General features: G+C 39.4%; 1 protein-coding gene across 4 annotated transcripts in view; it reads right to left on the minus strand.

The window, feature by feature from the left end:
• Window positions 1-25,022, minus strand: part of fstl5 (follistatin-like 5) — a 201,090-nt gene that overhangs the window by 9,811 nt on the left and 166,257 nt on the right. For 2 of the 4 annotated variants that reach the window (XM_085416189.1, XM_085416183.1), the window contains 5 exons: window positions 12,760-12,786; window positions 12,421-12,539; window positions 6,494-6,643; window positions 2,012-2,119; window positions 164-288 (listed from right to left, as the gene is read on the minus strand). In XM_085416189.1, the coding sequence (XP_085272315.1) occupies window positions 164-288; window positions 2,012-2,119; window positions 6,494-6,643; window positions 12,421-12,539; window positions 12,760-12,786 (529 nt within the window). The remainder of the gene's footprint in view (window positions 1-163; window positions 289-2,011; window positions 2,120-6,493; window positions 6,644-12,420; window positions 12,540-12,759; window positions 12,787-25,022) is intronic. The other 2 variants (XM_085416209.1, XM_085416198.1) reach the window with 1 other exon arrangement.

Here is a 25,022-nt window from a genome sequence, read left to right on the forward strand (position 1 = left end):
CTTGATCCAAAAACCCACTCAAGTAGCGCAAAACAATGCTCATTCAAATTATTGTATTGAGTCTTGAAGAGATTTTAAGTAAAGTGAATTAAATGCCAAAGGGGTGAACCTAATTTGCAAATCAATTTACATTAGGAATGTTGCTGGATCATGCTGGATGTACCTGATGTGGTTAATGATGAGGCTGGAGGCGGGAATGAAGAAATCGTCCACTCTGTCGAAGCGCCTGCCGACCGGTTGTGTGTGAACGGTGTGGTGGGAGACTCTTCCGCTGGCCTGATTGATCACCTGGTGAAGACCAACAGAGAAGCAGGTGGGTGTTTAAAATGAGCTTGATGAATACACTCAGTGCTGCTGGTTTCTCCTCATTAAAGTCTTTAAATCATACTTACTTGGAGCTAACAATGAACCGAAAGGGACTAATATCAGAAAGCTGCAAAGGTTTCCAGCATTTTTTAACAGATAAAACTCTTCAGCCTCTCCTCGTGCTGTTGAGTAGCTGGAGCTTCTCAGTAGGAGGTGATGTGTGCTATATTCCTTGGTGTCTAAATAATCATCATGCATGCATGGAAGCGTGTAGACATGTGGTTGTGTGTAGGCAGGGTTTGCTTTGATTGTACCACAATGCTGAAGGCAAATTGCCACAGACCAAATCCCTGCATTACAAATCTCTGTGCTCCTGATGACAAACTAGAATTTCCAATGAAACCGCTCAATTTGACTCAAAGGAAACAATTAAAAAACACACTCATTAAATATTTGTTCCATTTATAGCAAAGGCCTCAAAATTGAACATATACAAAGAGTATTTATAAGGTGCAATCAATAAGTGTAGTGAATTCCAGAATTTAAAGAAAGAAAGAAACAGCAGATTTAGTTAATACTATAATAGCGCGAGTGCTATTTTCAGTGTGTTCCCCAGAGGTCCTGTTTTACCACTTCAAGTATGCAATATGTGCTACACTGGCTCAGCAACCCTTCATCTTGAGTATCATGTTAAAAATTATTACATGAAATTTGGGTCATTTTGATGTTGACCCAACAAGTTAATGTTTGCTGTTCGCAGAGACACAAGTGGTCAGAACAGGATATCTAAAGAGCAGTGTGAATGAGATGGACCAATCCTGATGTGCAATAAAAGCACCATCTTTTGATATATATATTTTAATTTAACTTTTTAATGATACAACACTCTACCTTTGTGGTCAGAAGTTTATGTGCCTGGATTTATGTGTAGTGGTTCAGAACCAAAAACTACTACAGCCTTAATGCCTGCTGCACTCAAAGTGCATTTAATTAACTTAAAATATACTCTAAGGGAGAAGCAATGAAAGTAAAGGTGGGATGCAGATGGAAATTAGCCCAAGGCTATAATCTGGCATATTTACATTTGTTAAAATGTTCATTAATATGTATTGCCCCTCTTTCTAAAAAATAAATAAATAAATAAAAATAAAATCTTTTTTTCAACTGTCAAATAATGCACGGCTGAAGTCACTGAATTTGTTGTAGGGAGAAAAGATCTGTTTGTTTGTTTTTATCACCTGTAGCTTTCTGGATTGGCTTTGTTGGTAATGTTATGCTAATAGTTATTCCTTATTGCTGATTTTACAGCTTACACATGCCTATCTTCACACAGGGTATTTAATATAATCAGCAGGAAGATATTAAGTTCCTCTATCAGCTCTTTTTATTTATAGAATCCTGAAAGGGTTCGTTGAGTAATAGAAAATTAATGACCAGATAATTTGGCACTGTTGGTAAAGGAAAAATGAGCAGCCTTGGACTCTGGGACAACATGATTGGTATTTTTCACAATTTTCTGACAGTTGGTGAACATAATACATTTTAAAGCATGTGAACTATCCGAACTTTGCCTTGATAGTCTGCATCTCTGTGCTTGTTTATATAACTCACTGCTTTCAACCGTTTTACAAGGACGAAAATGGACAAGGACTGCAGAGGAGAGAAAAACATTGAAATATAATTAACTAGTGAACCACGGACACACCTGCAGGGTAGGAAAGTTCTTCTCCATGTCTCCCCAGCTGAGCAGCCACACCTGGTCATGAGATTTGTCATAGTGGAGCTTCACTGGATATGGGTCAGTGCTGACCGTCTGAAAGAGAACACACAACCGATCAAAAACCAAATTGAGCCCAAAGACAGCAGGGCCATGGTATAATACCGCAAGGCAAACTAGACTTGTGTTTGAAGAGATCCCTCTTTGATGTGCAATGGTAATGCTTTTGAAAGGTTTTCCTGCAGACTAATGCACCGCGGGTTGACAGGTCCAAGTCTTCTTTTAACAAGGTAGATTGGAGGTGTGCTTTTTATGTATAAGGTGTGTTTGGTGTTGAGCTGCGTTTCAAATCAAGTGGTGACAGACACAATTGCTTTCAGTCTTTATCCGTTCTTTGACACACAGCGGCAATATTCCCAACCAGAACAATAGATGAGCCGTATGTGACAGAAAAGCGCTCCTCATGCATTATGTCCACCTGAGTGCAGAGAGACACCCGGCTCAAAGGGAATACGGAAATCTCAGGGGAAGCGAGAGCATGCAGTAGCTTTACTCCTCACAACAGCAAGAAAAAGCAATCATCTTTTTAAAAAGAATTATTGCAACCCTGTATTCCCACAACCCCCTTTGACTGCAGCTTTCCTTCTATAATATTTGTTTTGCCACAAAATCCTAATGGTATTGTTTACCTTGGCAAAATATATACTGTATTACTGAGAGAGTAAACCTCTCCTAAGAGAGTTATTGCAAATAAGATGAGAATATCTGTTGAATCCTAACTAATCTCCGAGCATGTAGTCATCAGAGAAAACAGGTGTCCGCGTTGTTCTTTTCCTCTCGACTGACAACTTCTTTCTGGCTGAGGAAGATTATAAAGATCCTCAGCCAATATGCTCTAGTAACTTCTACAGATCTGTCAGAGATGAAGCGCGGAGAACATTGCAGCTACTTGCACACAAGTATCCGCATGCACTCTGCAATTCATTAGTTATAATGCACAAAATACAGCTTGCTCATTAAAAACTGTTAACTAACAATTTAATTGGTTGCAAATTTCAAAACGCAAATCGCTTGTTATTGTTGCTTTCGGCATGTCAATCATATTAATAATCCAATGAGAACACGAAAATCTGGGAAACCAGAACTTGCGCGTATCTTACCATTCGAGACGAGTGACGGGTTCAGGTGGGTAATTAACAACTGGTAATATAATGCAATGAAGCTAAACCTCCAGGCGACTGAATAATGAGCTTGTGACAGACTCTGGGACACCAACCTGCTTACTGGCAGGTCCCTGAGAGGCTGGCAAGCTGTAAACAGCTATCACGGTGTCAGGAACATCTGCAGGGATCTGAACAGCCCGGAATTAGTCTGACACACCCAAAAAACCCACTGACACTGATGATTCAACTCCACCACTCACTGTTATTTCCTGAGGAAGCCTTGCATTAAAAAAAATCCACCAGGAAAAGAGACGGGTGCAGCAAGGAGTGTTAAAGGGGCGGCTTCCTCACACCATCTGTGAGGAAGATGGCAGGATTTGCCATTTTAAAGCACTTCTGAAGGGTTGCCAGGCGACAGTATCCTTGAAGAGGTGGGTCTCAGGGTCACTCGGTCATCACGTTGACGCTAAGGTTAACTGTGGGTCTTGACGGTTGCAGTTTGTATGAAATGGGTCAGGTCAGGGATTAGCAGTCAAACAAAAGCTGATCTTAAAGCTGAAAAAGCAGCACTTTAGCGGTTCAAGTGGAACAGAGCCGGGCTGATGCACTGGCAAGCTTTCAAGCAAGTAAGAAACAAAACAGACTTCATCAAGTAGAAAAATTCAACACATGCAGACAAAGCCCTGCACTCTGCTGTTGACACTGACGTTGCTTATCAGAATGATTTTATAATCTCTCTGTAGTGGTGACAGTAGTGGCTGGGAACCCCTGGTCAAAATTACTGCTACTGTGAATAGTTGTGTGTAAGTAGATAATAAACTGATGTCTAAAAAGACAAATATGAAACATTACTTTGAATATTTTAAGCAAGATTAGAGCACTTTCTGTTTTATATAATTTTGGTGCAAAATAAAAGTTTGGGCACCCCAGAAGATTTGACCTCTCACATAAGTTTTGCCAAGGTTTCCAACCTTGATTACAGTTGCTTGTTAGGCCTATTTTCGTATTAGGTCAGAATTATGGAAAGGCCTGGGGATGCACATTTCACATCTTAATAAACACTCAGACTCCTAAAACCTTGTCCCAACAACTAGCAGCTGCCTACTACTCTAAAGAACAGAGAATAATTGATGCCCACAAAGCTTGACTACAAGAAAATAGCTTTTTTTTAAGTAGAAGCTTTCTTACTTTGTAATGGAATTAAGACATGGTAAACAGAAAGTAGAGGTCAGGTTGAAAGAGCTGCTTGAATAATTGCTAGAAAACCAAATAAAAATAGTTTTTTCTTAAATAGACATTTGGAGTAGGTCTCCACGATTTCATAGAAATAACCTTAATGGAATCAGAAGTTTGGCATCCAAACAACATCCAAACAAACCAGATGAATGGCAGACTGCTTTTTAAAGATGTCGGCGATATCTTTCCTCAGCAAAGCCAGCAACTCGACCTTGAGCGCCTCAATATCAGGATTAGCTTGAGATGTGGGGGGCTTTGCAGGAGACGACGGCTCACTCGAGGGTGTGGTCGCGGTTTGCAAACCAGGCCTCAGATGTGTTTGAATAGTACTGCGGGTTTTAACATTTTTTGCTGCCATTTTACGCCGGCCCGAGTAAAACTTCTCAACAAGACAATCCACAAACCGAAACAGGACTGGAAATATGCCCAAAAAGCGCAAATAAATAACAATTTAATCGCGTCCTACTCCATCAAAGCTCAACCGGAAGTCCGAATGGCAGACTGCTACACTGAACAACGATATATTTGGAGCAAAAAAGTGCAGATTTTCATGAAAAGAACTCTCAAACTGCAGCACCATTTGTAGCACCATTTTAGATTGACCATGCTTTGGGTTCTTGTTGCAGGAAAATGACCTTAAACGCACCTCAAATTCCACAATGTGCAACCTCAAGAAATGCAAGCTAAATGTTTTATTATGGCTTTCAGATTGGGGACTGGGGACAGTACATCAATGTAAGCTTGTGGATAAATCTACTGTACATGCAAAAAATCTCTGAGTATTTAGTAAACAGAATAGAACAAGTAGCAGTGATGATGTTTCACGCTGTTTTCAAGCAAGATAACAAAAATCATCCTCCCTGAAATATTAAAGAAACGTGTCTTCTTCTTTAACGTTTTCTTTTTTTTTGTGCCAGATGGGCACGATCATCTCTAGATTTTACAGAGGATGATCAGAAAAAGAGAAAAATACCAGGGAGAGGCAGTTTATAGCCAAAAATGTTTTGTTGGTGTCAGACATTGGGGAAGAAGACTGCTTCAGACAGCTTCAAGCTAATAGGAAGGCAACATTGACTCAAATAACTAGCTGTTCTGTATGCAGAACAGTATCTCTGAATGTGAAACATGTTGAACCTTGAAGCCGATGGGCTACATTGGCAGGTGTCACTAATGCTGGCTGCTATAAACATGAACCTGAGGCTACGTTTTATGCAGGCTGAAAACCAAAGGTTGTCAAACCTGATACAGCACAGTATCAGACACAATGTACGTATTACAATGTCCATTACTACAGTTTGTTACTACACTAATTTATGTGCATTTAGTTAATGAATCAGAAAATGTATTTTTTTGCTTGGTGGTGTTTTACTCAGATTAATAGACCATAAACTGGAAAATTATTTAGTCTACTGGTGTTTATTACCCAGAATACTAGGTTGAAGGAAGTGTGGGATAACAAAGAAAGCTGATAACCACCATTCTGATACCTTTCACTAATGATCTGTTTTGTTGAGCCAGATGACATAAAGAAAGCCTGGCAATATTGAATTTACATTGGACTACACTCCTCATACATCGTCACACCACAGCGCTCACTTATTTGTATTAATGCTCTACTAAATAGTTACTTAAGTACAATATTCCAACACCTCTGATACAAGCGTTTCCCAAATAACAGGATACAGGTCATTTTTAGTTTAGGCCCAAAGCATTCATATATTTGAACTTCATGAAGGAGGATGATGTATGGAACTGGAAAAAAAAACATGTGTGTCCTTCATTCAGCAAAATCAATCACAGAAAATACCCATATGGAGCAATGTTGTATTGAAGGTTTTTGTGAAATATGTTGCGTTCAATCAACATGGGGACACCGAGCAACCTTGAAGTTTTTTTGGCACAGATGGAGTCAATTACTGTAAACAACAACTTTTCACTTTTACAAAGATACAAACAGGAAAGATTATTCAATCTTTTTTTTTTCTTGACCTGTGTTATCGTCAGACCCTCTCTCTGTGTTTCTGGCAAAACTGACGAGAACTTGTTTTTTCCAGTTTAGCCCGACAATTACCTGGACGGCCTTCTGAGACTGGATGTCAACTATGAGCACTCGATCCAAGGTTGGCTGTGTCACATAAATAAACTTGTCCTTGATGTTGACCGCTGATGTCCACACACACCTCTGAACCGCCTCTCCTGGTGAGGTGGGGCACACTTCCTCCTGCAAAAACAAAGGCGCGCACACACACAGACACACACACACAGACACACACCGACAGTGAGCATATTGTTTTTCATATTACAGGGAAATACGTCTCATTAAAAAACAATTACCTTCACCTCGTCATTTTTCTGTGTTGTTTACTACCTGCAGTCTTATCACCTATGCTGATGTGAGTCGTGCTATCTTGGCAACTTGGATAAATGAGCTTTACGTGGTCCAGCGAAATCTCTGTAATCGCTCCCACTTGTCCGCACATATTCTTCAACACAAAGCCCGCGGACAGTCTACGGCTGTTCAGCTTCCACTCCTGGCAGCTCTCGCCATCCTGGCTAACGGGCAACTCAACCAGCCTTATGGCTCAGGAGATTTCCACCTCTCACCCCCTTCCCTAGTCATCCAATCCTCCAGGCAGTGACCAGTCGTCCATTTCAGACTCTGTGGGACAATTTTGGGAGCTGCAAGGATGACTCCGGCATGTCGGGATGAACTCTTTCTCTCATATTTACAACCACAGAGGCAGCCCATGACAGGTCCCTTTTCACTGGCCAAAATTTCTTGGTTCGAGGGGCATTCTTTAATGTATGAACTTGACTCAACTTTATATTAAGAATGATGGGGAAAAACAGAGAGGAGGGATCTAAACTCTACTGCCGACCTCCCCAGTGATGTCGCCCATGTCTTCTCTGTAGGTTAATTTGCAAACAAAAACATCCAGCTAAGAGGTCATTTCAAGAAGCTAAATCACTAAATCAATGACACTGCTTTGAATTTTCTGGCTTGAAAGAGCCAGAAAGACAAGGATTTCAATTCTCTGTGACTACATTGTCCAGGTGCAGCGCCATCTATTGCTGTTTATTCCAAAACAGGTTGGAGGAGTCAGTTTTAAAAGTCAGAAATCCTTCCACTTTGTGAAGTAATCGTTGAGTCATTGTTATTGAACCCTGCGACACCCCTGCAGACCTACGCTGTGGTCATTTTGTTGCTAGGGGGGCTGCCAATATCCAACTTATTGCACCTTTAAGAAGTGAGAAATCGAACATCTGATGCCCAGCCGAGGGTGTGAATGGAGGCGGCTGTAATCCTCTCTGTATATGTGTGTTGCATATGTCAGTATATATGTGGGTGCAATCGATGTATGCAATTTATGTTGTAACTGACAGGTTTTAAAGACTGCAAACATTTGCTGTACTTCTTTATGATGGAAATGACTACAGTGTGATACAAAACAATATATATCTTTTCATCAAATACTGCAGTAGGACATTATGCTGCAGTGAATTCACACTGCGGTGTTGTATTTCTTTAAAAGATATTAAAAAAATACTAGTGTGAAGTTATATTTAGAGGATTTTTACTCTCTACACTTGTGAATGTGGATGATGACATTTAAAGAGCTGCTGTGAGAAATGTGAGGCATCTGATATTCTCCAGCTAAGCCGCCAGATGATTTGTAGAGCTAGTACATTTGTGACACATAAGTCGTCTGTGGGGAGGGAAAGTGCCGAAAACAGTGAAGCAGCAACATCCAAAAGTGTCAAAAAGAGAAACTTTGTGGTAAAGTCACGGCACAATCATGTCTAATCTCTTGAGGTGTTCCTCCAAGCTCTCAATCCAAACTTCTGTAGTCTTATAGTATGACGTGATGCAACTTTCACAATATTTTTTTTAACATGTACTCATAACTTAGTTGGACCTAAAGCCTTTAGAGAATTCTCCAAGCAAATTTTTTCAAAAAGCTACTGGTGAGTTCCAGCTAGTATTACCCTAAAGTGTTTTGTTTTTTTCCTTTTGAACTAGCATGCTAATTATCACCCTTGAGAGTAAACAAGGTCCTCTTGGAATACATAAGACTTAGAAAACACTTCTGTTAAAATTAGAGAAATATGGAGAGAGTGTTCAAGCTGTTGACTGAGTCCCGTCAGTTTTCTAAAATAAATGTGGCGTTTCTAAAATTCCAATTACTATATTTTATTTACCCTTTGACTGTTTTATGATTAAAATTGTCATTACAAATGTGAGGTTTATATACATACAAAATGCATTTACATAAGTTAAGCATTTGGGTTCTCTATGCTCCTTCTACTCTGGAAACACCAACAGCTACTCTTCCGCTCGTTGTTCAGTCCTCATGGTCACACCACACCCTCCTGGTCCAGTTCTATTACTCGGTTCTGTTACTCGGTCATCACGAGTAGGAATGAGTAAGGTGGAGTAGGAAAATAGTGGCGCAGTCTACTGCGTGGATATGGAAATTATTTGTATTGTACAAAAGAACGAGAGCATGATGGTAAAGTGCAAACTGCATCCATCTGAGCGCATCCATCCGTGTTTCTTTGATTTAACCTTTACCAACACCCAAAAATGTGGAACATTTAGTACGCATTTGAATTTTTCCTGCCTTTTTCTGTCTTAAATACTGTAACTCACTTATGGTGTGCATCCCACACTCAGCAATAGGCCATCTTTAACTGCTCTCGAATGCAGCAGCTAGGCTGCTAACAAAAACTAGCTATATTTTTGCCTTTACAAGCTTTCAGTTCCAGTGAAATTCAGAATTCATTTGAAAATTTTATTAAATAAAGCCCTACATGGCCCAAGTTCCATCTTATACAGGGACATGTGCTGAGACATTACTGTGGCAGTTGGCCTCTCCGATAATCTGTACACACTCTTTTAACTGTTCCATGCTCTTATTTTAAAACCAGAGGGGATCATTTTGAGGTTGTAGCTCCTACATATTGGAACAGGCTAAATCTGTCGTTTGTTTTAAACAAGTGCAGAGAAAACGTTTTCTGCAGTCATTAGTTTTTAACCTTTTGTCCTTTTTCATAACTATTCTTCTTCTAATGTGCAGGGGAAAATCTAAGGCTGTATCTTTAACTCACATTTGTATATTTAGACATGTATAACTATCTTTAATTTGTGGTCTTCACCAAACTGTGAAGCACTTTGTATGTTTTAAAAGGTGCTATAAAAAATAAGCTATTGTTATTGTTTACAGTAAACATTAAGACAACCACCGCACTTAACATAACCTTGTAGCATATGTAATAAAAAACAAAACAAAACTCATAACACATCTGATTGTCCTTTGTTCCACAGGAAACCAAATAAAGATGCTTCCTGAAGCAGAATTGGACGTTATTGTGTTTTCTTCCATACGACATGTATCGCAGTTGAGCAGTCTATCTGGTGGATTTGGATAATGGATTGGCTGTGCATAAGCAATCAATCCTCTGTGATGGAGAAAACGTGAGCACTGTGCTGGGAAACGGCCTCATGTGTTCACACCGCAATCCACCAAGACAAGAGTGGAGTGCTGCAGTGATTGATATCCTAATACAAACACCTCTCAGAGGAACGCTTGGCTGATTGTTGCGCGTTCATGGCATCGCTTTATGTATAACAGCCGTCCAATCAGTGCAGAGCTCCTGGATGAAAGGCAGCTCAGAGGAAAGCTGCTATTCGAGAACACGTGTAAATCTAACAGGTATCTATCAGCTGGGTGCTCTGAATGTTTTGCTGCTTGAAAGCTTCAGTGATAAACGGTGTCTCAGTAGGGGAGGCTTGGTGTAAACAGTCCACTGCCATCTGAAACTCACTCTGACTGCATGAGTTATGTTAGTGAATTAACACCATGACTCAGTGGGTACCCTACGTGTCTAGTGGACATTGTTTTCTTCAACTGTCCATCCATTTGTCTATTTCTTACCACTTATCAGGATCCAGGTCGTAGGGCAGCAGTCCAAACACAGATGCTTAGACCAGTCACTGCTTCTAGCTCTTCTGGGGGGTAACTGAGACATTCCCAGGCCAAACAAGAGATGCATCTCTCCAGCTTTCTTGGGTATTCCCCTTGATCCCCACTTTGGTGATATGCCCAAAACACCTTACCTTGAAGGCATCTTAATTAGATGCCCTTTTCGGAGAAGCGGAGGCTTTACTCAAGAATGGCTCAACTCCTCAACCTCTGTTATGCCCAGACACCCTTTAAAAGAAGCCAATTTCTTGAATCTGCAACATTGATTTACTTTTTTCTGTCACTGAAGGTTGTAGACACAAGTGAAGCTAGGAACCCAGACTGACCAATAAATCGACAGCCTCATCTTCAAACTCAGCTCCTCAGATCAGTACTGCATCCACATCAGTACACTGCACCAGGCCTGCCTGTCAATCTCTTGCTTTACTCTTCCCCCATTAGTTATCTGACAGAAGGAAAAATAATGACATATTTATTTGAACAATGTTATAAAAATGACTGTTTGAGCCTGTTGTTTTTACAGGTTTACAGAACATGTTTGTTTTTCTTACTTCAGTGAAAACGGCTCTAATGAAATTATCTGGTAAATGGGGAGGAGATGATGGAGCGCATCATCTCATGGGTAAATTGGCTGCATGTCTCTACCTGTTAGCCCTGCCCCCATCACCCTAGCTGTTGGGATGGATTTTTCCACCATGGACGACTCTTCTTGTCTAGTCTGATCTTGATTCTCTTTGGGGTTTCTCTGAAACATGTTCAAATTAATCTATATTGCAATGGCAAGCTTTAGGTCCATTCATTTGAAAATCAGGAGAAAAAGAAGAGCATTGCTGACATAAGACAATTACACTATCATTTATCAAGTGTGTGAGAAAATGCAGATCTACATTTAAATCATATTTGGAATCACTCATATCAATATTGGACAGTTTAGTGACTATCAACTGTTGAGCGTTCGGCAGCTTAGCTGACTCTGAATCTCAGATAAATCCAACTGCTCACAGAAGCTGTCACTCCGTTGGATAGCATGGCACTTGATGTGTAGGATATAAATAGTGAATAACACATTACATCTTTTTCAGAGACATTAACAAACACTCCTGTCTGTTCACAGGACTCCACTGTAAAACACTAAGATGCAAACACTGACATTTTTGATCTATGCAAGCCAAGGGCTTACAAGACTATTCAACCACCTCTTCTCTGCTTCCAATTCATTAAATTAACTGGTCATTGACAAGATCTTCCAAAGTTAAAATAAAACATTTCACAGTGTTGCGAATTCCTGGCAGGCACAAATCATAACAGTCTTTGGACTTTAGGAAAAGAAATGGGTTTTGCGGATAGGCATGAATTCATATTAAATAATGTCATTAAAATTATTGCAATTAAACTTGACGTATACTAGGTTAGGTGCTATTAATTTTCAACATTGGAGATCTGACACTTATACAAAGGAAGAGGAAAATACCCTGTTAAATACACCATAGAGGTCTCCTTTTATGCTGCATGTCGGCAGAGAAAGCACAATAGGGCTCACACAAGTGTTTTTCTTTTTTTTACACTTTATACTTTTGGATACATTAACAGTGTTTCTAACCAGAAACCCACTGTTGGTTCAGGTCTTCTGTAAAAATGTTTTAAAAATTATTACAATTTACAGTATTCTACACACTGCTTTAGAAATGCATTATAAACTATAATCTGTTTTAACAGCAAGGCCCAAAACTGACACTAGATATTCATTGAGAACTATTTCACTGCTCTTTGAAGACGGCAACCTTCTCCAGTCTCCCACCTTGTGGCTACATATAGCTATGGTCGACTTCTGATATGCTAGCCTTGCCTGGTTGAGTTAGACGTCTTTACACATCTTGCTGTTTTACTGGTGGCTTACGAAACACCTCTGGCAGCATTACTACCACCTTCTGACTGGACTTGGGCTTTACGTACATTTTTAATGATGGAATATAAAAAAAAGTCACTGAATCGTAAATGTTTTCTGACGACTCACCTGCAGAGCCAGCAGCTTCTCACTGGGTTTAATATGCCGTTGGATCTCACATGCAACCGGCTGAATGACTTTGATCCCGTCTTCATAGAACACATAGAACATGTTGCCAATGCCGAGACCTGCAAGAGAGTAACAACAGCGCCGTTATATACGTGAAAAAGCTTATGAGACTGCACAGTATGAACATTTGGAACGGAAATAAGCATATAACATTGTTATCTACTCTCGAAGCATCAAATCACTTAATCCTTCTCATCACAGTTCAGTAACCCTATTACAGAAATTCAATTAACTCAGTTTAATGAATGCTATAGTGGAGCAGAAGCAGTCTAGACGTACCTTCTTCCCGCCATAAAATGTTTGCCACTGCAAGGAAGGAAAAAGAGGGAAGCACAGATGAAAATAAATGCAAGAATCAATAGTGTCCCTTTGTGAGAACTAACACCCAAATACTGACTCCTGTTGAGGCAAAGAGGAAAGTAGACCACATGAAAGTTTTATGGAAGCTGTCTGTCTGACACCAAGTGCAACAAACAATCGATGGAGCCCTCTGCTTGGAAATAATTTGATTCCAAACACTGGAAAATGGAGTGCAGGCAACAACAAGTACTGTAAAACAGCTTATGATTTTTGGATGCTGCAATCTTACGAAGAGAGAGGAGAAAAAACCTTAGACCTCAGATCATCATCTATCAATATGAGCGTTATGGGTAAGCTGCCTTAGACACCCATGAGTAGTCCACAGGTTTCAGGCTCAGATGATTATCATAAATCATTAGGAAGGATTAATGTGCTGCTTCTTCAGTGGCATGAAACCTGTTTTGGCTGCTATAACAGGTAATTTCTCATTAAATTCACTTAGAAGTGACTAATGACATGAAATGTGGGATGAAAGCCACATAACACCCTGAATGTTCACTGGCGACCTAAGACACAGACTGACAGTGGGCTTTCAAAGCAGCCGCTGGATACTCTGAGAGAAAAGATGACATCATAAGACTAAATAGTGAAAAGAAAATCTAGAGCTATTATATACTTTCCATGTAAAGATAAGAGCAAATTCTTCCACTCAATCATTCTCATCCTCCAACCCGCCACCACCACCACCACTATCATCTCACACTGGCTTTTAACTGTGACCTTCTCTCATTGTTCATGTGTCCCCCAGTCTTCTCTCTGCTTCCATTCCATCTTCCATTTTCATGCATTTTCAGTCTACAAACCAATCTCCAGGCCAATTCACATCCGATTCTAATCTCGCCTCTAGTGCAGTGCTCATTCCCGCAGCCTCTTGCTCAGGTGGACGGATGCAGAGAAAGAAAAGAGAGCTGAGACAAAGCCAACCAGACACCACTGTGATGTTAGTCAGCCTTAATCTTTCAAAAGTGCTTTGTCAAGTCTTTCCTGTGCACTCTTGCATACCTTTTAGCTCATTAAAAGTTCCACAAAAGGAGCGGGGTGTATAGCGTGGTCTGGAGGATCGAGGAAGGAAGGAAGGCAAGGACAAAACAAAAAGGAAAACAATACAATTTATTTGAGATCTGCCAAAAATGGAAAATGGAAAAGAGGAGCTGAGATGAGATCTTGTGTGCCCCGGTCTTTTCCAATAGTCCACAGTATTGATGCTATTCATCACTTGGCAGAAACACTGTGGCTGTTCTGCGCATACAAGGAGCCCATACATCAACTTCATCATCCATATAACAAAACAAGCTGGCTGCCACTGTAGGCAGTGAGTTCACTCTTTCTGGCCGTAATAACTATGTTTCCACTGGGCTACAAACATCGGGGACGCCACGCTCACCAGCCAGTCTGGCCTCCGCAGTTCCTACCCGTCAGCAAGGTTACATAAATTCAATTTGTTTACAAGAGCACGCTGCTGCGACAGTGGGCCAAACAGCCCGTGGTGTTCACCACAGTGGCATGGCAGAAGACAGTATAATACAGCTAAAGTAATTGGGTCACAGTAGATGCAAATGTATAATGAAATTCAGGATGATTGCCTTAGGTGTTCAGCTTTTTATTGCTCTTTCCAGGTATTCTTTACGAAGTTTCTTGGAAAAACTGACCCAAGACTTATGCTTTAATTATAAGCTCTACACACATACACCTTCTCAACAGTTTGGAAGTACAAATCCTGCTCGCTGCTCTAGCATTATGTATTCAGAAAGTGAAAAAATAATGCTCGAGAAAACAGGCAGAAATATCATTCTTCCTCTTCTTTCTTTCATCATCTACACTGATACAAAAGTCTTTTGAGAACACTGATAGCATGCAGAGCAGGTACCCCACAAATCTGTGTAAAGCCAAAAAGATTTTTGCATGTGCCTGCCAACTCCCACTTGCAGTACATTGAGGCCTGGATCAAGATGTCTTAGGACTCTCTCCTTTGGCTCTTAGCCAAGCCCTGTAAACCTGGATATCAGCAGAAATTTGTCTTTAATGAACAGTGTCTAATACTACTTTTCAAATGCTCCTTTAAAAAAAAAAAAAGAATAGGTAAATGCATGTTCCTTTTACCTACAACCCCAAAATGTTCTCTTTTTAGAATTTTCTCTGTGCTGATTTTTAGAATTAGGTAGTTGATCAATTTTCTTGTAGGTGTTTTCAAGAAAGACTATTTTCTTAATTTGCTCTACACTATGAGTGACGCTGCCTACAAGTGAAGAATACAGTACTTTCAGCATGAATGTCTGTGAAGCTTCTCTGTCATCCAGGTCATCGTAGACGTTGAAGACGTTGAAGACGTTGAAGACGTTTCACCTCTCATCCAAGAAGCTTCTTCAGTTCAGAACTGAAGCTTCTTCTTGTATGAGAGGTGAAACGTCTTCAAGCAACTTGAAGAAGTCCAGACACTTTTCTTTCCAAGCTCCTTAGACTTTCAGCATGAATAAAAAACATCGGTTTTGCCACACGAGATATCTGGATTTTTGCCTAAATGTCTCTGATTTAAAGTGAAAAAAGCTCAGGAATTTACCTGAAACTTCGTTTAGAAGTCAATTATAAATCTAGGGAGGGAGTTCAGGAGGTAGAGCAAGTCATTTACTAATCAGAAGATTGGTGGTTTGATCCTTCGCCGTGCCAGTATGCATGCCAAATGTCCTTGGGTAAAATACTAAAACCAAGTTTCCATCTATTGGATTATTGACTGTTATTGTCTCATACTGCTGCAGTTTAAGTGAAAAAAAAAAAGAAAAACTCACAAAACTGCACACCATTACTGAGAACTGAGTAATTTCCAAAACGAATGCAACAACGTATGCCAAATATGTAACAATAAAGAAGAAAGTGTTCATCCACAACAAGGTGCTCATGGTAGTGACAGCCCAAAAGTATGTAAATATACACATAATATACAATATTAAATTGGATGGGATGTAATCCCAGATTTTTTTCCTTTACTTTCAAAGCACCAAAGAGTGAGTGCCATTTAGTTCCATTAAATAAAAGAGAAGGCAGATACCGCTGCAACTGGCAGCTCACACCATAGCTATCTGACTTTAGAGTGAACTGTCCCTTTAACCCTCAGTTTATCAGACAACGCTCTGGGCGCAGGGTGGGAATCAAAAAACAGTTTGAGTTGAGACCCGCTTCCAAACTGTCCAATCTATCTCGACTGTATGCCCCCAACTGCTTCTATCATCACTCGCACATTTTTCTGACAGATGAACATGTCAAACTGATGGAAGTGGAGCTTTGACACATGAGTCACACTGAGGCTTTTTTTCCCCCATACTCTGGTTCTAAATTGTGCTCAGACAAATAATTTAAAATTTTATGCTTATGCCGATCCCTACAGAAAACTAGTTAAATGCTTTTAAGTCAGCTTTCAGTATATACACGTTGGTCTTTCTACTGAGAGGTCTGACATCATTACCAATGTGCAGGCCCTTTAACACAATGAGAAGTACAGAGTATAATTTTTAGGGGGCAATTTTCATATCATGAGCCGTATGCTTTACAAAGAAAAGCCACAGCAGAAATCTTTATCCAGTTCTAGGAAATGAGAATTATAAAGCAATGCACCTTTGTGAGTCAAAGGTCAGAGAAAATGTCATGAAGCTGTAGCTCTCAGATGGTAAGCAGAGTATCTTTTTCCTGCGTGTTTTGCAAAATGTAAAAATGATGGTTGATACGGCTGAAGAAAAGTCATGAAGGGTCATTTTAAGCGCCAAGATATTTCATGTCTTATTTAAAGTGGCTATCAACTGATGGTGGCTCAGCCTCTCTGGCGTTAAAGTGAATACTGATGAAACAATATCATTTTCAGAGCCTTGTGCTTCTCACTTGGCTTCTTCTCTCTGCACTACAAACACTTATGAGTCACCTAGTGATCAAGTCCGACTTCATACAGAGAAAGTCTTTTAGCTTTTATATTTAACCCATCCATTCTTCAGTCACGAAATTCTTTAGATTTCCTAACAGCTTTTTTTTTTCTTCTTCCCCCGTTGCTTTTAGCAGCTCTGTGCTTCAACAGCAAGTTCCCAGCAGTACTATTTAAAGTCAGGTAGAGCGAGGAAGCTTTCAAAATAACAGGTCTGACAGCACTTGAATTAGAGCTGGGAGCCCGTGGACGACCGAAGGCTGTATCATCTCTTTAGGATGAAAAGTATTCAAAAGACTTAATCCCTGAGAGTTTTCAGAAAGGAGAAAAAAAAAAAAAACGAGTTACTGGAAAGCACTTCAAACATCCAAACTTGAAAAATAAAACTTGTTTTAACTGATTGTGCTTCATCACAAACACGGGCTGCTATGGGAGACATACACGGATGAATATCCGCTGTAGCAGTGCAGCCAATGTGATCCGTCTATAATTATGAACAAAAAAAACCCTTGTGGGTTCTTATTTTTATTACATCACTAAATGAATCATGCTCTATCACATTTATAATACTTTGCAAAGTCATGGCAACTAAATCCATTCAACCTTTCAGCCAGTTTAGTTCTACAAACCAGGTTTAATGTAATCACTATAATCATTCAAGTTAAATAGATTTTAAGTGGTGTTCGTGTTGTGTCCTCTGCTGTTCATGATTTGTACTGATTATGATCATTATCCTCATGATTAGTATTATTACATTAGCATTCAAAAAAATCATCACAAATATTCATAAGCTGTCATGTTGTTGCTGGGGCTTAAAGGTGTTAAAACTTTCCACTGGATTTACGTTATTCATTTCGGAAAGCCTTCACCGTGAAACTCAGTCGACAGGCAGTAGGCTGCTGACACTGCAGATAGCGTCACTGCCTGGTTAGAGTTCCTTGTTGCTGACAGCGTGTCCAACGCTGTGTGAAAGCCTGCTGTGATGGGGAGGGACGCTACTGATGGAAACATGGACGCTAGTTTGGCTCGAGCTGATCTTCTGTGTTCAGAGGATATGAAGCAGACAGCACGGCGAACAGCATAGCATTAAAACAGCTTTGTGAAGACTTCGGTGTGCAGCGGTGGTTCTCATCTGTGTAGCGCCGAGGCCCAGGAGATTGCAGGGCTTTGTTCCAACCAATCACTTGAGCAGCAGGTTTCACTGATTAGATCTTCCCCTTCATCTGAAACTGTAAAATCAAGCAGTGGCGTGTTTGATTGGAACAAAAGCTTACAAACTGCAAGATATGATAAAATGGCCAAGAAAACGTGACAGAATAAAAACAGCAAGGTGTGCAGACAAGTGTTGAGGGAGGAAAAAAGTGGCATAGAAGAGGACATAACATGGAGCAAAGACAACAGTCTAACATAATTATCGGTTTAATAACATTAAAAAAAAGTTATGGGGTTATTAAGAAATGCACATGACCAATGATCTCAGTTTTGAATTTACTTTGGACATGTCATAATTTTTTTTTTCATGAAGTTTTGCAGTGATAAATGTTTACCTACAGGTAGATATCAGCTGTGGGGCTGTAAAAATGTCTAGTGTTCTTTTCATGGTGTATATCTGAAAGTTTAAGTTACTTTAAACAAGAATTTGTTGGAGGACCACACTGAGATCTAACATGGACGATCCTAAGACCTCATCACTCGATGGCTTAGATACAGACATCAGATGAGGACCAGCAGTAAGTGACTGTGCGAGAAGTTTTAATGGTCTATTGTTGGTCACATACCTCTCTGCTTATCTTGCAGATCAGCAGGTATCTGTAGTTATTAGTCTGTTTACTTGCACAAAATTTAAATAGCCTCTATGCCAACTGTGGTTCGCACCAACACAACATTACTATTGAGGTGGAACAGGAAAGGTTGCCTGATTATTTCTGCGTATTAAAAAGCTGATAAGCATCACAAATTGCTCTATTATGTCTGACATTAATGATTCAATCTAGATACTTAGCTGGTTGAAAAACACACTACACTAGTGGGATGAAGAACACAAGAATAAAGGGAGCTGTGGGTGTCACTTTGCAAAAAATTACCAAAATGCATTAAAATTTCTCATTCTGGAATACAAGTGCTCTAAGCAATAAACCTCAGCATAGCATCAACCTCAGAATCACATCACACCTCCTACAGTTGCACACAGTGAGTCACTATCTTTATTTTCACACATGTACAAAATTAGGAAAATTAGGTTGTGATAATTTCCACATGTGGGACATACTACAAAAAAGGCTCTGTGTGGTTTAGATGAGGACACTGTTACAATAGAGTTTAAAGGAAGAAAAACATGTGACGCCCACTCACTAGTGGTGAATGTGCAGAACAATTAGATGCTCTGTTAAAACATCGAGACAGCCTGATATTACACTGACTTTGTAGCAGGGAGCTGGCAGGTTAAACACTGGCTCAGTGTTCAGTCTCGCTGTGTTACCTGCACCTCCGCTGGTTGAGCCCTAGAAAAATTCATGGCTGCAGTGCTTATGTGGAAATGGCTCAAGATACCCAACTGCCAATTGAAGAAATAAGCACAAAATGTCACCAGTGCGAAATAAACATGAAAACAGAGCCCTAAAAATCTCAAGACTGGAGAATATCCAGACTGATTCAGACTGAAGACAGTCTGAATTTCTCCAAAACAATTTGTCTGTACCCTACAGGTGAAATAACTGTACCTTGTCTGCAGCTTTGCCACAAAATAATGGTTTTAGGACTCAATAGGTGAATCATATCTGAGTGGAGATGTTTCGCAGCGGAAATGCTTAACTCACTTTTCAGCCCACTCGAATTTCAAGACTCTCTGTTCCTGCTGGAGTATTTAAAGGTCATACATTAATTAATGAACCTTTACAGTGAGTCACGAAGCAACGAGTACAGAGGAAAGAATATAAAGCAGAGAAAATATAGTAATAATAAATAGATACTGGAATTGTGAGTCAAAACCAGAGTAAAGAGAAAAATGGGGATGTACCTGACCTGCCAGAACATTAAAAGCAATCTTTCTCTTGAGCTGCCAAAACAGCTATGACCCTTTCAGGACCTCTGTGGGTGTCATGCACTATCTGGTACCATGGTACTTGCACCAGATCTTTTGGGTCCTGTGAATGTGGGAAATGGGACTGGCTAATGTCAGATGATTAGATGTTTTTACAGTTTAGTGAGGTGCTGCTGGGGAGGCTAATATCTGTGAGTAGTACGAGTCAAAGTTACATGAATGCCAGGAGCCGATGTTTTCCCAGCAGAACACTGCACTGTTATGAAACCATCAATGTTATTCACCTCATCTGCTCTTAACCATGCCACAAACAGCCATAGTATTAAAACATGTGGCTTTAGTGGGTTACCAGGGTGATATATATATATATATATAAAGTATCAAAAACGTAAATGTAATTATTGTGCTAACAGAGAGACAAGTGAAAAATGCATGTTGCAATTAAACACTAAACATATCTGACAAAATACGTTATCCTGTAAGTGAGTTTAAAAATATTGTAACAGTAACAAACTTACTTGTAACTTTAATTATATAAAATGAAAGATTCAGATACAAAAATATTTAATGGAGATTTTAAAAATTCCATCCACCTGTTAAACAGCTGCTTCTTTCTTTGCATTAAAAAAAACTTGAATGCTTCCTTTAGTTTCTTGTTTTTCTTAAATAGTCACATATTTTAGAGGGAGGCTATACACTAAGCACAGCCACCACAAAGTAAGACAGAAAAAAGGAAAGTCGGCACAAAAGGAAACAATTGTCTTGTTATAGTAAGCAAATATTTTCACTTGGCAAGGCAATGTAAGGTGACTCATTTATTAACGGTAAAACAGCTGAAAGTTGCCACTTTAAAAGGGTCAAGGCTACAGAAGACAACTACTACCACCACGCTGTGTTCTATATGTTAATTATCTTTCTAATTAAAACTCGTCAAAAATAGTAGAACTTTAGCTGCATCAAACCATAGCTGCTGAGCAGAGCAGCTACCTTGATTAACAACGTATACAAAAGCTATTCATGCACAGAAAACAGCACACCAAAACCAAACCTCTGTTCAACATTCCCACCACACTATCCAATAGTTCAGTCACTGGAGCCAAGTGGATACTTTGTGATATTTTCTTGAGAAAGCCAAGATCATGTTTCCCATTTTATTTTACTTTTCAATTTCATATTAATGAAGATATGACATGAATCGTCCAGTTTTGCTCCCAAAAATTCCTGGATCCAGATCGTGAATCACTCCAAAATCCACCTGCAAACTTTTAAGTAATTTCGCTAACAAATACACAGAGACACTGAATTAATCACATATACCCCTTGGTGGGCATAAAAATAAAGTTAATATGTGGCTTGCTTTAGACGATAACGATATGATCGGCCCTTGAAACGGTGCAAGGCAGATTTTCTCACAAGATTATTTCTAGTAATAACTGCATAATTAAAAGTTCTTTATTTGGTCCACGAGTGCACTTCAATGAAGGTAAAGAAGCAGTAACTCGGGCCACTAGATTCACTGTAGAGTATTGTAAGTCCCTGATATGAGGTATGAAGTGCAGCATAATGTGGAGACATAACAAAGTGGAGAGACCAAAGCAACAAACACTCGCTTTGAGTCTCGCAGATCCTCTGACACTGCAGAAATAATTGGCACATTGTGAAGGGCAGATATTTATGCCAGGTTAGCGGCAGACTGTCAGAGATGGATGGCGCTCTGCCTGCTGGTGACAGCTTCTGTTAAAGAGATCTCAGAATAGTGACTGCTCAGGTTTTCCCAAACAACAAAGTGCTTGGATAAATCTGAGAGAAAAACAATTCAGTGCTGCGCCTGTGAAGAGAAGGTTTTGACCTCCAAGCTCCTCTGGTGGATTCATCTAAAAAAGATCACTCATGCCTTGCTCATCAAATCATGTTTTTCAATTCATCTCCTGCTTAATACTGTATTCAGCCCTTTGACAACTGCCTTAGTTAGTTATTCAGCTCTCCTCTCTCTTTTATTGAAGTGTTTGAATGAGAAGCCCAAGGCGGGTCATAAACAATGATTCCACAGAAAGAGATCATTACTTTCCACAAAAGTAATGTGGAAGGTTTCTAAAACATTTCCAAGTGTAATCTCAACGTGTCATTTAAATCTCTGTCTGTTTCAGATCAATGCTGGTAGATCAAGGGTAGTCTGCTGCCACAACATGCCCACAAGCATCTCATCCTGTGTAGGATCAGAGTATTGAGCTTTTGCTTGAAAGCGTCCTTGATTCTGGCACTTGAGGCAAATGTCGTCTGTTTTAATAATGTGCATATGTTGTCCCTGAGCATAAACACAATTAAGTCAGTACTTATGAGCATCGAAAAGTTAGAAAACCAGAAGTACTACAATTATATGTGAAAAAGTATTTTTATTTAGGGGTGTTTAAGTATTGTATGTAAATGATTCACAGTGTTTGCAGTTGGTTGTCCAATTTTTGATTAGTGAAAAATATGAATTATTACACACATATAGCAGGTGTTCCAAAACTTTTAATGCACATCTTCAGCTAACACAGCCCAGCTGTTATTAAATTCAGAGTCGGCGCCAGAGCCTAAAAATATGCTTTAAAAGGGTGAAAGGCTCGTCTTACTTTATTGTTTCATTTACAAAAAAAAATAAATAAATCTGCAATCACATAATTCTATAAGTCACAAAACAGAGACTTTAAATTAACAACACAGTGGGAAATTTGGATATTCCCAAAGTCCACACATGAATAAATAGCCCCACTACACAATGTGACAGTTGGCGTTGCAGGATCTCCATTTGTTTAGCACTTTTCAAGTGAAATCATCCTTCCAAGCTAGCAGTACAAGCTAATGGATGAGCTCTTTTTAGTAACGATGAAACATGAGCGAGTAGTTTCTGAAGTCTGACTTGCATTCTTAAGGATATCCTCTCCAAAATCATCAGGGCAGAAGTAAATCTCCATCAGTAGGATCAGTGTCCTTACTCAGAGCAGTTAACTGTATCACTGCAGAAACACTAAGTTACTATGAACTGGATAATTAACTTGTTTCTGCAATGCGATCTTCCATTACCAAACAAATATGACTGAATGTCCTGCTCAAGACAGCACAAACTGATCTGGATCCAGAGACACCATTTATACACGGTATGGAGGGAATTTTCTATCTTGGCTTTGGCTTCCAGTATACTGTTTCATGCTTGTGTAGAATCACCGGTGAAGTTTTCCTCCCCATATCAAGAAGGCACTCAAAGTTCTTAACACTGCCTTCGGGTCTGGAATGTCTTCACCACGAAGCGGTCAGTGAATCTGTCTCTTACCTGCCAATGTCATTCTCTTTGTACAGTGAACTCTGATAACAGAGCAGTTAAAAGAGCCAACAATGAGTACATTTTATTAGAAATGACCATACTTCAAAGGTTATAGTTGTAATTCATTTGATAAATACATCAAAAAATGAAACACAAACTACTTGCTTTTACTGTATTCAGACTACTTGTGCTTACTGACGTGTATGTCACCTCTGAAAACATATAATAAAGTCTACTTAAAATGAGAATAATTTGTGGCCTTTAAGAAATCCTCATCCTCGGTCTGTAAAAAAGTTGAGTTGTAAGTTTACTTTGTATATTTATGGATAGGCATTATTTTAAATGGCTTTAGGGAATTGAGAATGACTAAACCTGTATGCAAATTTAAATGGTAAATGGTAAATGGCCTGTATTTGTATAGCGCTTTTCTTAAATCACAGTAAGAATTAGGATTGGTCTTGTACAGAATACTTCTTCAGTAGTTATAAAATTTCCCTTTATATTTGTCCCCATAGTGTCTCCCTGAAACTATCTTATGAAACCAGATGCTGTTTTTTGGATAGGTAATAACTGCCAATGACTTTAGAGAGCCTCTCTGGCCCAACATGATATCACATGGAGCTAATCTAGATTCACACTCCAAATGTACTACAGCATGTGGGTTTAAATGAGGAAAAAACTGAAAAGACTGTGATTTATGTGGCATAAGTGGGTGGCACAGATGGTCATTAATCATAACTTTATCTAAACAGTCTAAAATTACTTATTATTACAAACAGCTGCTGCAATTGAAAAGTAGTGAAAAGTTTGTGGCAGGTTTTTTTTGCTAATAGAGAGACTGGCAGGCTGCTGATGAAGATCAAGGTGGAGAATAAGCTCAGACTCAGAAGACAATGTGACAGACCAAAAGATCTTTGAGACAAAAAGATAAAAGGGGTGAACAGGTAAAGTCTAACCAACTTGTCTAATTGCCAGTGTCTCTGCTGGCTGGAAATGAAGGGGAAAGAATCAAACTGTGTTGCCTAAGGTGGAAAGTTCCATGCTTAAGAAGAAAAGGGTGACCATGCTCTTGTAAAACGGAGACAGAGATTAAATACTGGATGGCTGAGAAGGACACCGTCAAATGAAAAATTTAAAGTTTCCACCAAACTCTACATGGAGAAACTAAGCAGACCCTTGCTGCTTCTATAGGAATTAAGAGACTGATGCTGCTACTGATTTACTGATCATCAGTAACTGTGACCACCTTTATAAAACTACAAGTTTTGGTACTTTGTTGGACTGGAGCATTCAGTTGTGTTTTAAAGGTCAGAGGAAGCAATCCTTAAAAAAATAGGCATTTTAAATTTAAAGTTAATGACAAAACAATTAGAAAAAGATTCTTCTCTGTAAAAAGAAAGTGGCAGGTTGGAAAAGTAGCATCTGAACAAACTCATAATTTCTGAAACAATGTCCTTTAGACGGACAAGACCAAAGTAGAGATATCCGGCCACACACCAACACCATAGCAACACTTCATATCAACTGTCAACATGGTGGTGGTGGAAGTATGATGATTTGAGCCAAAGGACCCTGCAGACGTGAACTAGTCTGCATACCAAAGTATTCTGTTATTCAAAAGGGATACCCGTCTGTCTGACAAAACAGGAACTATTTTCTGGGAACTATTTCTGACAGCTGTCAAGCAGTCCCTTAGCTGCATCAATTAATAATAGAGAATTAATAGTGTATCAAAGTACTATATGCTTACATTCTAATCTAATAGCTACACAAATGTAAAATAGTATCAACCTGTATGGGTTAATAGACAAATATATGCTAAATAACTTCAACCTGAAGCCTGTCAACTGAGCACGTAAGCATGAAGTGGGACTGAGAACTGCACACGTACCGCCGTTTACACACACATTAGAAGTAAAATAGACAACCCTGCA

The sequence above is a fragment of the Rhamphochromis longiceps genome, linkage group LG2 (assembly GCF_057381845.1).
Source record: "Rhamphochromis longiceps isolate RC_006_pf linkage group LG2, R_longiceps_female_GT1.1, whole genome shotgun sequence".
In the NCBI taxonomy this organism is placed as follows: Eukaryota; Metazoa; Chordata; class Actinopteri; order Cichliformes; family Cichlidae; genus Rhamphochromis; species Rhamphochromis longiceps.